Source organism: Bufo bufo, chromosome 3 (genome assembly GCF_905171765.1).
Source record: "Bufo bufo chromosome 3, aBufBuf1.1, whole genome shotgun sequence".
Lineage (NCBI taxonomy): Eukaryota > Metazoa > Chordata > Amphibia > Anura > Bufonidae > Bufo > Bufo bufo.
The window spans coordinates 438,732,369-438,749,484 of NC_053391.1; the positions used below are offsets into that span (position 1 = coordinate 438,732,369).

A 17,116-nucleotide genomic window follows, 5' to 3' on the forward strand; every position below is an offset into this window, starting at 1 on the left:
TAGCTTTGGGAGCGAGGATCTGTGTTTGGCCTCGTTCCTAGGGCGGCCTTGCTAGCTGGGAGGCTCCCTGCTCCTAGGTCTGCCTTGAGCGCCGAGCTGATCACTTGGTGCTCGACTTGTTTGTCTGTCGGTCATGTGATGCTGGCCATGTCACATGACCCTCACTCCCCACTATGAATACAGGCGGCCTGCTGGCTACAGGTTGCCTGTGATTTTCGTCCTCTAGGCTGTGTACTTTATTGTTATTAAACTATCTCTAAAATTGAACCTCGATCCGCCTCTTGACACCTCTTCTGCCTGCTCCCTGTACCTTGATGCTACCTCTCGGATTTTGACCTCGGATTGTTTACGGATTTGTCTTTGCCTCTTCCCTTGTTCTGACGTGACCTCCTGGACTGACCTCGGCTAGTTGACCCGCCTCGCCTTCCGTTTTTGTTTTACCTCTTGTCCGCTTATTGTTACTGCTCAGTGGCTGTCCTCTTCCCTGCTGTCTCTTTCTCTCTGCTTGCACTTAGTAGGTTAGGGACTGTCGCCCAGTTGCGCTCCGGGCGACAGGGGACCGGGTGGTGCAAGTTGGCAGGGGGTGGGGACCGGGTGGCAGCTCAGGGGGTGCACCTCCGCTCTATCTTGATTCCTGTGACTCTACCCGTGACATGTTGCCTGTGTTTGTGTCTCCCCATGTCCATATCTCTGTGGATCCTGTCACCGGTGCCGTGCAGGCTGGCTGCATGCACTTTGTGTACTGGCTGTGGGTGTTCTCATGTATGCTGGGTCTGTGTGTGAAAAGGGTCTGAGTATGGATGCAGTGTGCGGTTCTGTCACTCCTTGTTGTGTAGGCTGGCTGCCTGAAACCTCGTTCTGGCTACAATTATCCTGAATATGTTGGTTGTCGTTTGGGGCATGCTGGCTGCAGCATTCTGTGACTGACACTTGTATTGTTTGTTCTTTGGTTCTGTTTACTCCTGGTCCTGGTGGGGTTAACATTCCCTGCTCTGTTCTTGGGTGGGGCTTATCAGGTGCCCTTGTTATGCAGCTATTTCAATCTGTGAGCTGTGGGGCTTGGGGTCAGTCTGTCTCGTGCTTTGCTGCGTGTAGCCCCCTGCTGCTGACCCAGCGTTTTTTGCCATCTGCCCTTCTGTGTGGTGTTGCCTGGTGAAGCATTGATGTTGTTGTATCCTTGTCCATGTCTTGCCTGATCTTCTGTACCTGTTCTGTGTCATTGATGTTGTATCATGTCTGTTCCATGTATATTTTAGCAGTGCTCATCTGCTTCTGATCCTGTCTGTTCTATGTATAGCTTGGCAGTGCTCAACTGCTTCTGATCCTATCTGTTCTATGTCCAGCCTGGCAGTGCCTAACTGATTCTGATCCAGTCTGTTCTATGTCCAGCCTGGCAGTGCCTAACTGATTCTGATCCAGTCTGTTCTATGTCCAGCCTGGCAGTGCCTAGCTGCTTCTGATCCAGTCTGTTCTATGATCAGCCTGGCAGTGCTCAACTGCTTCTGATCTTGTCTGTTCCATATGTAGCTTGGCAGTGCCCAACTGCTTCTGATCCTGTCTGTTCCATATATAGCTTGGCAGTGTCTAACTGCTTCTGATCCTGTCTGTTCCATGTATAGCTTTTCGGTGCTCATCTGCTTCTGATCCTGTCTCTTTCTTGTATAGCCTGGCAGTGTTCATCTGCTTCTGATCCTGTCTGTTCCTTATTTAGCCTGGCAGTGCCTAACTGCTTCTGATCCTGTCTGTTCCATGTCTTGCCTGCAGTGCCGTACTGCTTCTGTTCCTGTCCTGTGTATACCCTGCCTTCGTGAGACGGCTCCTGGGTTCTCCAGAGGGAGGATATCTAGTATGTGTGCAGCTCTGCCTGTGACCGCTATGCTTCCGTTCCGCATGGGGTCCAGGCATCTGCTTGTGTGCTGGTTCCTGTTTGTTGTCTGATCCATGTCCTGTGTTTGTTTGGGTTCCAGTCCTTTTGTTGTCTGTGGTTCTCTGCAGTTTGTGGCCAAGTGTACCCGGACCTTCCTGGAGGTGCGACCAGTGAGCCCTCGGCCAAGTTCATCCCCACCACCTGTGAAGAACAGGGCTCACTGGTTCTTCGCCCTCTGGGTTTGTCCTCCTGCCTTGCTAGTGCACTTGGTTCAGTGGTAGTGCTACCACTATTGCCTAACCTGGTTTTCCTTACTGTCCTGTTGCTTTATTACATGTGTAATAAAGTATTCTGTTGGTCCCTGGTCTGTTATCTACCTATCTTGTCCTGTTTGCAAGACGTTCCGGCGGTCTGCCCGGTCCTCCGAAACGTGATATCATTTCATTAAATAGACTTCCCACAGTACAAACTTATCCCTTATCTGGTCGTTGGCAACCCAACTGCTGACAATCCTATTTATCCCAAAAAATGGAGGTTCTATTCCATTAAATAACTGGAACAGCAGCTTGTGCATGGGTACTGTTACTCCATTTACTCTCTCTGTGACTAACGGAGACAGTCAAGTACAGCACTTGGCTATTTCTGGCAGACCCATAGACAGCATGCATGCTTGACCTATTGCTCCCTGTATCGGGCAAGGGGATCCCCATCTTGTGCTCAGTGGTGGTCCCAGCTGTCAAACCCCTAGGGATTAGATTCTTATACAATATCTGGTAAATTGGGGATAATTTTCTATTTTGGGAAAACACATTCAAGGACCCTGATTTATCATGATACAAATTCAAACATGAGCACAACATACTAGCAAAGCCCTCTATATGCAGCAGTTGATCACAACCACTGAGTGGCCTCATAAAAATAGATGTAGCATAAACAACTCCTGACAGAGTAATTATCTTCTATTTCAAAGCTGGCCATTTTGCACCATTCATCTTGGAATATATTAAGTGGAAAGGAAGGACACATCTATAGTACTATTACAGCTATTATACCCTAGAAGGAGGGGAGAATAATCAGTAATTTTGTAATATAGCTCCGTATTAAGAACAATGCAAATTCACATGGAAAACCCAGAGTTTCATAGTGCAGAATTGTAGGGATTCAAGCTGTGAAACCTCCTTGCACATGTTTCTTGAGGCATTGGTTTGATCTTTGTACATAAAAACAAAGCCGTTAAATGAGTGATATCTTACCCTTTGACGCACACTGTATAGACTATTTCTTAATATGTCTTTCATCTGTACAACATCTTCTGAAGAAAGTGTGCTTGCAAGTTTTCTTTTTCTATAAGCTCTAGAAACGATGAAAGAACACAAGTATTATTATTACTGTAACAGTTTAGGCTTACTTCCTTATGTAGCTAGAAGAATCAAGAATCTGTGAAGGTCTAGCATTCAGTAGCAATATAGAGCATTTTGGTACTTAAATGGTTTATCCCATAACTAATGTACAAAATGAAAATCAGACATCATATAGTACATGACAATCTCTTTCTAAAAAAAAAACTAGAACGAGCCCTGTACCTCATAAGGATCTAGAGATCTCCACATTCATTACTCCAATTGCTCTGCTAGATTCACTTCAAGCCGGCAGCTGAAGTGGCACCTCAGTGGGCATGCTCTTTCTGCTACAGCTCTCTCCTTCTAAGACCTGGGCTACACAGCAATCCCATTGCACAACCAGCAATCGCTGTATAGAAATGCAACTATTGAACTGAATGGGGTCACAGCATGACTTGCAAGTTACTGTGACCCTAGAGTCACAAAAAATCCAGCAATATAAAATGACTTTTTTCTGGGGTAGCACTGCAACCCCATTCAGTTCAATGACTGCAGTGCTACATGAAGATCGTTGTTCTTGCAACTGTTGTCATGTAGCCCTAACCTAGCTGTCCAAGCTTCTAACAGTAGATACGAATAGTGGCAGTTGAAGGATGGCATTGACCTTGTGCAACCACCTCAGTAGATGGACGTGCACATTACTGTATAGATTAAACACTAGGAGGCACCATTATAATGAAGTAAAGAGAATATCTCACAACTGAAGCAATTTTGTAACAAAAATTAAATTGCAAAAGCAACTGTTTTTTTCATGCTGAATTATATTCAAATAAGATTTAATTGTGGCACAATTGTGTGACCCCTTTTAAAGGATTTTCTGGTCCCTTGATAATTTTTTTAAATCTTCTTTAAAAGTTTTATCACAGAATCTTGGTGCGGACAATTCTGCCAAAAACTGGCTGACAGACGCGTCCTTTTTGCCTCTCATACATCTCAGTGAGAGGCAGAGCTGAGAATGTACCTTCTCGCTGTGGCTGTGATTATAAGCCACCTCTACGTAATTCTTAGGACTGCCTCCCATTGAGATATATGAAAGGCAGAATGGACGTTGCCACCAGTGGGTTTTCGGTGCAGCTGTCTGCACCAAAATTCTGTGGTACAACCTGCCGCAGGAATGGGCCCTTAGTATATAAGAAACTGCATATTTATGCTCCAAATACGTCTTTTCTTTTTCTGTTCTGGCTACACCTATCACACTGTTTCCTCTTCATAAGTCACTCCTCCTACACCTTCTATGGTCAGGAGGAGTGACCATAGATCCAGCTAGCCTCTCTTATCAGACTATTGTGTGATACTGTATACTGAGTTGCTTTTCTAATTCTATCATGTTTGACACTGTCTACTGTGTTGCTTACCTATGTTTGCCATGTGCGATACTGTCTGGTGAGCCTCTCTGTATCTAAGTCTATCATGTGCGATACTTTGTGCTAAGCCTGTATCATAGCCCATCTTGTCTGACATGCAGAGTTATGTATCTTGCATTATCATGTGTGATAATACTATCTGATCAAAAAGGGGACACTTATCTCCTATATGCCAGGAAATTGGAGTCAAAAAGTCACAAAGTTTGGCCCATGCCCCACTTGTGCCAAATTTTGGGACTTTTGGAGGTTTTGAAGCCCACTTGCTATTTTTCCGAAAGTAAGCAGAGCAGCCCAAGGAGTGGCCATTGCAGTGCCAGGTATAGCCGGCTTAGCACATTTACTATAATCTACACCAGGAAACTGGCATAGATTATATGTGAAACCTACAAAAGCCCCCTTGCGTAGATTTCAGTTCTGGCTTCAATAAGACAGATGAGGGGGGGGGGAGGGGAACCACTCACATGTCTCTGTGTTGAAGTGTTTCACACCCAACTCTTAGTAAAAAAAAAAAAAGGTTGCTGGAGAAACATGCATCCAGTTTATTTAGAGGTGCAAGCCTCTTAATAAATTTGTTGTATCAGCAATGTCCATGTGCCAGAAACTGAAACCTACACAAACTGAGAGCTGTGGTACATTTAATTTATAATTTATACCAATTTTATGGAATAAATTATAGTGAATGTGTTGGGCTGCAGCAACTACATCCCCTCTGCAACTTTTTGAGTTTTAACTCTGTGTAGTTCCCTGAATCAAGGGTACTTTGGACTATGGACATTTGTGGACATTTGCCCCTATTGCTACTATGCAAAGCTATCAACTCACTACTGCACTTTGAAGGGTTAACTTGCACTTAGATATATGCTGTTGTTTTATATTGTTGAACTGCAATTTATATGTTTATTGTAATATATCCTGTTTATTTGCACTGTTATTGCACTATATCTTTACTTCAGACTTTCTATCTATGAACTGCAAAGTTAAAAATCTTCCACGGTTACTACAGATACTTCTTGTATAAGGAACTATGCAAAGTTTTGGAGGGGAAAAAAAGACACACTTACCCTTTGACAGTTTAGTTTAGCTCTCTTATTTATCTCTGAAAACTGCCTAGTCATTCCAATAGACTTGTATTGAAACTCTGAACAAGTGAATGACACTGAAATTGCAACATTGTTTCTGTTTAGGCTGTGGTTCTCCATTCCACCCCTCTAGCTAGAAGGTTCTAATTCAATTAGAAACTGTATATAAGGAGAACAGTCAGAGCCCCTAGTTGTCTGCAGATAGGGACCAATGTTTAGTAGAGTTTAGCCAGGCTGCAAAAAGGATCAGAAGATGATGTTGAGATGGGGAAATTCTGTCACAGAACCTGGGTCACCAGCACTTTAACCAGTGTTCCAGCCGAATGTCTGAGCCACAGACCCTGGGCCACTAGCCTTTTGACCAGGGTACGAGACTTCTCATAGAGAGAGAGAGAGGGACAGCTAGCTTAGGCCTTAACTCAGCACAGAACCTTCTTCTGCAAGGGAGGATACTGGAGAATCCAGCTCAGTGCCTTCCCTACATTGTTTTACACTTCAGTTCTCTCTGAGCTGATTTGCCATTGGGGTGCAGCATGACTTACCATCCCCTTCGGAGAGCAGCAACATGTATTGACAACCAGACAGTGTCCAGGGACCCAGTATCGCATTGGGACCAGCCAAACCCAGCCACAGCAGCTGTTGTGTGTGTAGCAATGTAATAAAAATTATTCTCTTTATATTTCAGTGTTTTTAGTGTTAAGGATGGGTGGTGTATATAGAGTGCATGTGGTATCTGGCACCACTAGCATCAGATCCCTTAATTCCATGAATCAGACTTGTTTTTCAAGAACATCCCACAGATGCTTGATTTATCATGTTCCTGACTAGTGTTGGGTGAGCATGCTCGGCCGAACACCAGTACGGCTCGAGCATCGCTATGCTCTGCCAAATATCGCGTGTGCTCGAGCGCAATGCTCGAGTCAGTGTAGTTAAATCTAATTTAGCCTCTATTTCTGAAAAGGTTCTGGTGGGATTTGAACTCACAGCCTTCTACCTTACAGCCAATAATCTTATCCAGTACACTATAGAGCTGCATGGCCAGTTACAAAAAAATAAAAATATGAGACTTCTGCTGTATAGGAATACTTAGTAATAGTAAGTATTCCTATACAGCAGAAGTCTTATATTTATATATTTTTTTTTTTTTAAGTAACTGGCCATGCAGCTCTATAGTATAGTGGATACGATTTTTGACTGTAATGTAGAAGGTTGTGAGTTCAAATCCCACCAGAAACTTTTCAGAAATAGAGGCTAAATTAGATTTAGATACACTGGGTGTCCCCAAGCACTGACTTCATATATGGACATAGCTATATATGGAGTCAGAGCAGGGACTCCTAAGCCGAACTAGAGTCCCGACACCCTCCCCTCTTCAGAGCAGGGGGTGCCTGGTTTAATGCTCGGGTTCTCCCATTGACTTCCATTGAGCATTGGGAGGTGTTCTACTCAAGCACCAGAGCACACGAGCACTTTGGTGCTCGACCAACACTACCCCTGACATTTGTGGGGATCATCTCGACAAAGGCATATACTTGGTTTTCAACAATGTTTAGGTAGTTGGTGGTGTGTGTTTTTAGAACATAGTGGCAATGTTTATTATATTTCCGGGCAACTCCTTTAAAATTTCAAGAAATGTTATGCTTGAATATAGAGGAAAGTTGTTTGCCTCTTTAATGTAGCTTTCCTAGTATCTAGAAAATGTCCTGGAGCCACAGAAGAATGCTGGGAGAGCCTCAGACCCATCTATTCACATTGACGGCGGCACTATGCATCATCTGGCGGGTAGCCCTACACCTTAGGAGCTATGCGCTGTGGTATCATCTTATTCCTGGAGTGCTTATCAGCTATATCTAGGTAGGTTCAGGGTGATTATCCTCTATGCCCCTTCATGAGCATCCTCACATCTTATCCTTATGTGACCCTGTGCCCTCGTTAATCTCAGATTTGCACTTTGCATCTAGTCGGTTGACTCCACTAATTGTGCCGCCGAGTGACCGTATGTAGTCTGCCTTCTGGCATTTATTTATCAATTTCGGGTCTGTTGTCGCGTCATATGTGTATATCGTTTAAACGCATTTATTTACGCATTTATTATTGGACTGGGCCTGCTGTATTTATCGTCACGGGCTTCCCGTCCTTACTATACCTACCCCGTATCACCCCCTGATGATCCCACTGGTGTGGGTGAAACGCGTCGGGGTTGTAGGTTATCCTTTGTTATCATTTCTGTGTCTATATGTGCGTGTGTCTGTCTGTGTATTTTATCCTTTAGGTGGACCCTGTACCTCCTGGCAATCTGTCACGAGGGCCTTATACAGTGGACACCTTTCAGTCTTTCTTTGATTTTGTGCTAGTCATCCGTTAGGGTACCACTCGGATACCTATCTCTCTCCACCCGTCACCTTACCAGGGACAGCCAGGAGGTTGAGACTAGATACGTGGACAGGGCGTCCCCACCACCAGGAGACGTCCCTGGGCAGAGGACCAGTTCAGGGTATCAGTGCTAGGGATTGTACTCCCCACCACTTACCCAGTGCATCTGACTGTATCCGGGCCTCTCCCCTCGGATTGATTATGTAGAGTTTTGTTTATGTTCATGTCTATATTTCTCATTAAATTTAGTTATCCTATGATTTAACAGGGTACCATTGCTGGACTTATTGACTTTAATACAATTACTCTGATTTGGTATAATATTGGTATCATTCTTGCTGGACTTTTGAGAGCTGCTGTAATGACTGAACCAGTGAGAAATAGTAACCCCTTTACACAGAAACAGTGTTAAATAACATCTACCTCAGACTGGGCAGAAAACTGCTGGTAAACACAACTTTAGGGCGAATTTTTGTGTTGTGTCTCAAGGTCTGTTACTATGATAACACTATGGAAGATTCATCCAACAAGTAAAAAATGCCACTTACTGTAATGATGTTTGTGAAATATCTCTGTTCATTTCAAACTTTGTCATTTCAATAGCTTGCTTAATTTCAAGCTTTTTGTGGAGATCGACGATCCTTGATTTAGGCTGATTTTCACGAATAAGAGCTTTTCGTAGAAACTTCTGATCAACTTTTTTAAACCTGAAACACATTTATTTATCTGTAAATAGCTTTAAATTACAAAATATCTATTGGTAATTATTAATTAATTTATATTAGAAAATCTGTTTGCATGGTGCTACATGAAGACTGAGACATTTAAAAAATGTATGGGAACTACTTAAAATATATTCAAAAATATATAAATTATTATACATAGTTTCTACAGCCCTATACAGTAGTAGGGGATACAATCTGGATCTCACAGGAAGCAGGCTGTAAGTGTATTATAGTGTGTAATACACTTACAGCCAATGTAGTATTGTATTGTAGTATTGTGATGCATTGTAAAGGGGAACAGACCCACAAAAGTTGAAGCCCCAAAGTGGGATAAAAAATAAAGTGAAAAAAAAAGTAGAATAAACAATGTTTTTTTCTCGCCAAAAAATTCAAAGTTTCAAGTAAAAAAAGGGTCCTTTTCCCAAAATAAAGTAAAAAGTAGATATATTAGGTATCGCCGCGTCCATATCGACCGACTCTATAAAATATGACCTAACCCCTCAGGTGAACACCGTCAAAAAAATTAAATAAACTGTGCTAAAAACATTTTTTTGTCACCTTACATCACTAAAAGTGCAACACCAAGCGATCAAAAAGGTGTATGCCACCTAAAATAGTACCAATCTAACCGCCACCTCATCCCGTAAAAATGAGCCGCTACCTAAGACAATCGCCCAAAACATAAAAAAAAAACTATGGCTCTCAAACTATGGAGACACTAAAACATGTTTTTTTTTGTTTCAAAATGCTTTTATTTTGTTAAATGTGAAAAAACTATTAAAAAAAGTAGACATATTAGGTATCGCCGCATCCGTAACAACCTGCTCTATAAAAATACCACATGACCTAACCCATCAGGTGAACACTGTAAAAAAGATAAAATAAAAACTGTGCTAAAAACATTTTTTGTCACCTTACATCACAAAAAGTGTAATACCAAGCGATCAAAAGTCAAACGCACCCCAAAATCAAACTTTCATCTCATCCCGCAAAAAATTTGACCCTACCTAGGACAATCGCCCAAAAATATAAAAAATAACTAAAACATGATTTTTTGTTTACAAAATGGTGTTATTGTTTACAAAATGGTGTTATTGTGTAAAACTTAAATAAATAAAAAAAAGTATACATATTAGGTATTGCCATGTCCATAAGAACCTGCTGTATAAAAATATCACATTATCTAAACCCCCAGGTCAACACCGTAAAAAAAAAAAAAAAAGCGTGTAAAAAAAGCTATTTTTTGTCACCTACATCACATAAAGTGTAATACCAAGCGATCAAAAAGTCATATGCACCTTAAAATAGTAGCAATCAAGCCGTCATCTTATACCAAAAAAAAAATGAGTCCCTACATAAGACAGTTGCCCAAAAATACAAAAAACTATGGCTTTCAGAATATGGAGACACAAAAAAAATCATTTTTTTCATGGAAAACTGAAACAAACAACCAAAAAAAATTGTAATATTTTGTATTGTTGCGTGCGTAACAACCTGCTCTGTAAAAATACCACATGATCTAACCTTTTAGATGAACATTGTAAATAACAAAAAATAAAAACGGTGCCTAAACAGCTATTTTTTGTTACCTTGCCTCACAAAAAGTTTAATATATAGCAACCAAAAATCATATGTACCCTAAAATAGTACCAACAAAACTGCCACCTTATCCCATAGTTTCCAAAATGAGGTATTTTTTTGGAGTTTCTACTCTAGGGGTGCATCAGGGGGTCTTCAAATGTGACATGACAACTTAAAATTATCCCAGTGAAATCTGCCTTCCAAAAACCATATGGCGTTCCTTTCCTTCTATGCCCTGCTGTGTGCCCGCACAGCAGTTTACGACAACATATGGGGTGTTTTTATAAACTACAGAATCAGGGTAATAAATATTGAGTTTTCTTTGGCTGTTAACCCTTGCTGTGTTACTGGAAAAATTAGATTAACCACTTAAGGACCACAGGTTTATACCCCCCTAAAGACCAGGCCCTTTTTTACAAATCGGCACTACACTACTTTCACCGTTTATTGCTCGGTCATGCAACTTACCACCCAAATGAATTTTACCTCCTTTTCTTCTCACTAATAGAGCTTTCATTTGGTGGTATTTCATTGCTGCTGACATTTTTACTTTTTTTGTTATTAATCGAAATTTAACGATTTTTTTGCAAAAAAATGACATTTTTCACTTTCAGTTGTAAAATTTTGCAAAAAAAACGAGATCCATATAGAAATTTTGCTCTAAATTTATAGTTCTACATGTCTTTGATAAAAAAAAAATGTTTGGGTAAAAAAAAAATGGTTTGGGTAAAAGTTATAGCGTTTACAAACTATGGTACAAAAATGTGAATTTCCGCTTTTTGAAGCAGCTCTGACTTTCTGAGCACCTGTCATGTTTCCTGAGGTTCTACAATGGCCAGACAGTACAAACACCCCACAAATGACCCCATTTCGGAAAGTACACACCCTAAGGTATTCGCTGATGGGCATAGTGAGTTCATAGAACTTTTTATTTTTTGTCACAAGTTAGCGGAAAATGATGATTTTTTTTTTTTTTTTTTTTTTTCTTACAAAGTCTCATATTCCACTAACTTGTGACAAAAAATAAAAACTTCTATGAACTCACTATGCCCATCACGAAATACCTTGGGGTCTCTTCTTTCCAAAATGGGGTCACTTGTGGGGTAGTTATACTGCCCTGGCATTCTAGGGGCCCAAATGTGTGGTAAGGAGTTTGAAATCAAATTCTGTAAAAAATGACCTGTGAAATCCGAAAGGTGCTCTTTGGAATATGGGCCCCTTTGCCCACCTAGGCTGCAAAAAAGTGTCACACATCTGGTATCTCTGTATTCAGGAGAAGTTGAGGAATGTGTTTTGGGGTGTCTTTTTACATATACCCATGCTGGGTGGGATAAATATCTTGGTCAAATGCCAACTTTGTATAAAAAAATGGGAAAAGTTGTCTTTTGCCAAGATATTTCTCTCACCCAGCATGGGTATATGTAAAATGACACCCCAAAACACATTCCCCACCTTCTCCTGAGTACGGCAATACCAGATGTGTGACACTTTTTTGCAGCCTAGGTGGGCAAAGGGGCCCATATTCCAAAGAGCACCTTTCGGATTTCACAGGTCATTTGTTACAGAATTTGATTTCAAACTCCTTACCACACATTCGGGTCCCTAGAATGCCAGGGCAGTATAACTACCCCACAAGTGACCCCATTTTGGAAAGAAGACACCCCAAGGTATTCCGTGAGGGGCATGGCAAGTTCCTAGAATTTTTTATTTTTTGTCACAAGTTAGTGGAAAATGATGATTTTTTTTTTTTTTTTTTTTTTCATACAAAGTCTCATATTCCACTAACTTGTGACAAAAAATAAAAACTTCCATGAACTCACTATGCCCATCAGCGAATACCTTGGGGTCTCTTCTTTCCAAAATGGGGTCACTTGTGGGGTAGTTATACTGCCCTGGCATTCTAGGGGCCCGAATGTGTGGTAAGGAGTTTGAAATCAAATTCTGCAAAAAATGACCAGTGAAATCCGAAAGGTGCTCTTTGGAATATGGGCCCCTTTGCCCACCTAGGCTGCAAAAACGTGTCACACATCTGGTATCTCTGTATTCAGGAGAAGTTGAGGAATGTGTTTTGGGGTGTCTTTTTACATATACCCATGCTGGGTGAGATAAATATCTTGGTCAAATGCCAACTTTGTATAAAAAAAATGGGAAAAGTTGTCTTTTGCCAAGATATTTCTCTCACCCAGCATGGGTATATGTAAAATGACACCCCAAAACACATTCCCCACCTTCTCCTGAGTACGGGGATACCAGATGTGTGACACGTTTTTGCAGCCTAGGTGGGCAAAGGGGCCCATATTCCAAAGAGCACCTTTCGGATTTCACAGGTCATTTTTTACAGAATTTGATTTCAAACTCCTTACCACACATTTGGGCCCCTAGAATGCCAGGGCAGTATAACTACCCCACAAGTGACCCCATTTTGGAAAGAAGAGACCCCAAGGTATTCGCTGATGGGCATAGTGAGTTCATGGAAGTTTTTATTTTTTGTCACAAGTTAGTGGAATATGAGACTTTGTATGAAAAAAAAAAAAAAAAAAAAAATCATCATTTTCCACTAACTTGTGACAAAAAATAAAAAATTCTAGGAACTCGCCATGCCCCTCACGGAATACCTTGGGGTGTCTTCTTTCCAAAATGGGGTCACTTGTTGGGTAGTTATACTGCCCTGGCATTTTCCAGGGGCACTAATGTGTGGTAAGTAGGTAAATGACCTGTGAAATCCTAAAGGTGCTCTTTGGAATGTGGGCCCCTTTGCCCACCTAGGCTGCAAAAAAGTGTCACACATGTGGTATCGCCGTATTCAGGAGAAGTTGGGGAATGTGTTTTGGGGTGTCATTTTACATATACCCATGCTGGGTGAGAGAAATATCTTGGCAAAAGACAACTTTTCCCATTTTTTTATACAAAGTTGGCATTTGACCAAGATATTTCTCTCACCCAGCATGGGTATATGTAAAATGACACCCCAAAACACATTCCCCAACTTCTCCTGAGTACGGCGATACCAGATGTGTGACACTTTTTTGCAGCCTAGATGCGCAAAGGTGCCCAAATTCCTTTTAGGAGGGCATTTTTAGACATTTGGATACCAGACTTCTTCTCACGCTTTGGGGCCCCTAGAATGCCAGGGCAGTATAAATACCCCACATGTGACCCCATTTTGGAAAGAAGACACCCCAAGGTATTCAATGAGGGGCATGGCGAGTTCATAGAAATTTTTTTTTTTTGGCACAAGTTAGCGGAAATTGATATTTTTAATTTTTTTCTCACAAAGTCTCCCGTTCCGCTAACTTGGGACAAAAATTTCAATCTTTCATGGACTCAATATGCCCCTCACGGAATACCTGGGGGTGTCTTCTTTCCGAAATGGGGTCACATGTGGGGTATTTATACTGCCCTGGCATTCTAGGGGCCCTAAAGCGTGAGAAGAAGTCTGGAATATAAATGTCTAAAAAATTTTACGCATTTGGTTTCCGTGAGGGGTATGGTGAGTTCATGTGAGATTTTATTTTTTGACACAAGTTAGTGGAATATGAGACTTTGTAAGAAAAAAATAATAATAATTCCGCTAACTTGGGCCAAAAAAATGTCTGAATGGAGCCTTACAGGGGGGTGATCAATGACAGGGGGGTGATCAATGACAGGGGGGTGATCAATGACAGGGGGGGTGATCAATGACAGGGGGGTGATCAGGGAGTCTATATGGGGTGATCACCACAGTCATTGATCACGCCCCTGTAAGGCTTCATTCAGACGTCCGGATGCGTTTTGCGGATCCGATCCATCTATCAGTGCATCCGTAAAAATCATGCGGACGTCTGAATGGAGCTTTACAGGGGGGTAATCAATGACAGGGGGGTAATCAATGACAGGGGGGGTGATCAGGGAGTCTATATGGGGTGATCACCACAGTCATTGATCACGCCCCTGTAAGGCTTCATTCAGACGTCCGGATGCGTTTTGCGGATCCGATCCATCTATCAGTGCATCCGTAAAAATCATGCGGACATCTGAATGGAGCTTTACAGGGGGGTAATCACCACAGTCATTGATCATGCCCCTGTAAGGCTTCATTCAGACGTCCGGATGCGTTTTGCGGATCCGATCCATCTATCAGTGCATCCGTAAAAATCATGCGGACGTCTGAATGGAGCTTTACAGGGGGGTGATCAGGGAGTCTATATGGGGTGATCACCACAGTCATTGATCATGCCCCTGTAAGGCTTCATTCAGACGTCCGGATGCGTTTTGCGGATCGGATCCATCTATCAGTGCATCCGTAAAAATCATGCGGACATCTGAATGGAGCTTTACAGGGGGGTGATCAGGGAGTCTATATGGGGTGATCACCACAGTCATTGATCACGCCCCTGTAAGGCTTCATTCAGACGTCCGGATGCGTTTTGCGGATCCGATCCATCTATCAGTGCATCCGTACAAATCATGCGGACGTCTGAATGGAGCTTTACAGGGGGGTAATCAATGACAGGGGGGTAATCAATGACAGGGGGGGTGATCAGGGAGTCTATATGGGGTGATCACCACAGTCATTGATCACGCCCCTGTAAGGCTTCATTCAGACGTCCGGATGCGTTTTGCGGATCCGATCCATCTATCAGTGCATCCGTAAAAATCATGCGGACATCTGAATGGAGCTTTACAGGGGGGTAATCACCACAGTCATTGATCATGCCCCTGTAAGGCTTCATTCAGACGTCCGGATGCGTTTTGCGGATCCGATCCATCTATCAGTGCATCCGTAAAAATCATGCGGACATCTGAATGGAGCTTTACAGGGGGGTGATCAGGGAGTCTATATGGGGTGATCACCACAGTCATTGATCATGCCCCTGTAAGGCTTCATTCAGACGTCCGGATGCGTTTTGCGGATCGGATCCATCTATCAGTGCATCCGTAAAAATCATGCGGACATCTGAATGGAGCTTTACAGGGGGGTGATCAGGGAGTCTATATGGGGTGATCACCACAGTCATTGATCATGCCCCTGTAAGGCTTCATTCAGACGTCCGGATGCGTTTTGCGGATCGGATCCATCTATCAGTGCATCCGTAAAAATCATGCGGACGTCTGAATGGAGCTTTACAGGGGGGTGATCAATGACAGGGGTGTAATCAATGACAGGGGGGTGATCAGGGAGTCTATATGGGGTGATCACCACAGTCATTGATCACGCCCCTGTAAGGCTTCATTCAGACGTCCGGATGCGTTTTGCGGATCCGATCCATCTATCAGTGGATCCGTAAAAATCATGCGGACGTCTGAATGGAGCTTTACAGGGGGGTAATCAATGACAGGGGGGTAATCAATGACAGGGGGGTAATCAGGGAGTCTATATGGGGTGATCAGGGGCTAATAAGGGGTTAATAAGTGACGGGGGGGGGGGGTGTAGTGTAGTGTAGTGGTGCTTGGTGCTACTTTACTGAGCTACCTGTGTCCTCTGGTGGTCGATCCAAACAAAGGGGACCACCAGAGGACCAGGTAGCAGGTATATTAGACGCTGTTATCAAAACAGCGTCTAATATACCTGTTAGGGGTTAAAAAAAACACATCTCCAGCCTGCCAGCGAACGATCGCCGCTGGCAGGCTGGAGATCAACTCTCTTACCTTCCGTTCCTGTGAGCGCGCGCGCCTGTGTGCGCGCGTTCACAGGAAATCTCGGCTCACGCGAGATGACGCCTATTGGCGTTAGTGTGACCTGGGAGCGCCGCAGAAATGACGCCTTTCGGCGTTAGCGTGGCGGGAAGTGGTTAAAATGGAAAATCTGCCAAAAAAGTGAAATTCTGAATTTTAATCTACATTTTCCTTTAATTCTTGTGGAACACCTAAAGGGTTAAAGTTTGTAAAATCAGTTTTGAATACCTTGAGGGGTGTAGTTTCTAAAATGGGGCCATTTATGGGTGGTTTCTATTATGTAAGCCTCACAAAGTGACTTCAGACCTGAACTGGTCGTTAAAAAGTTGGTTTTGGAAATTCAGAAAAATTTTAAGATTTGCTTCTAAGCCTTCTAACGTCCCAAAAAAAAATTCATTTACAAAATGATCCAAATATGAAGTAGACATATGGGAAATGTAAAATAATAACTATTTTAGGAGGTATCACGATCTGTTTTAAAAGCAGAGAAATAGAAATGTTGAAAATTTAAAATTTTTCCAAATTTTTGGTAAAGTAATATTTTTTTATAAATAGAAATTAAATATTTTGACTCGAATTTACCACTGTCATAACGTACAATATGTGATGAGTAAACAATCTCAGAATGCCTTGGATAAGTAAGGCTACTTTCACACTAGCGTTAGGAGCGGATCCGTCTGATGTTTCATCAGACGGATCCGCTCCCATAATGCAGACGTTCGCATCCGTTCAGAACGGATGCGTCTGCATTAAAACTTAGAAAATTTTCTAAGTGTGAAAGTTGTCTGAGCGGATCCGTTCAGACTTTACATTGTAAGTCAATGGGGAACGGATCCGCTTGAAGATTGAGCCATATGGTGTCATCTTCAAGCGGATCCGTCCCCATTGACTTACATTGTAAGTCTGGACGGATCCGCTCGCCTCCGCACGGCCAGGCGGACACCCGAACGCTGCAAGCAGCGTTCAGGTGTCCGCTCACTGAGCGGAGCGGAGGCTGAGCGCTGGCAGGCGGATGCATTCTCAGTGGATCCGCCTCCACTGAGAATGCATTGGGGCCAGACGGATGCGTTCG

The 17,116-nt window shown here is 42.6% G+C and overlaps 1 protein-coding gene across 1 annotated transcript in view; it reads right to left on the reverse strand.

Moving 5' to 3' along the window:
- Positions 1-17,116, reverse strand: part of LOC120993841 (sodium/hydrogen exchanger 4-like) — a 116,043-nt gene that overhangs the window by 13,152 nt on the left and 85,775 nt on the right. The window contains exons 8-9 of the mRNA XM_040422310.1: positions 8,632-8,790; positions 3,121-3,220 (exon numbers count right to left, since the gene is read on the reverse strand). Of these exons, the coding sequence (XP_040278244.1) occupies positions 3,121-3,220; positions 8,632-8,790 (259 nt within the window). The remainder of the gene's footprint in view (positions 1-3,120; positions 3,221-8,631; positions 8,791-17,116) is intronic.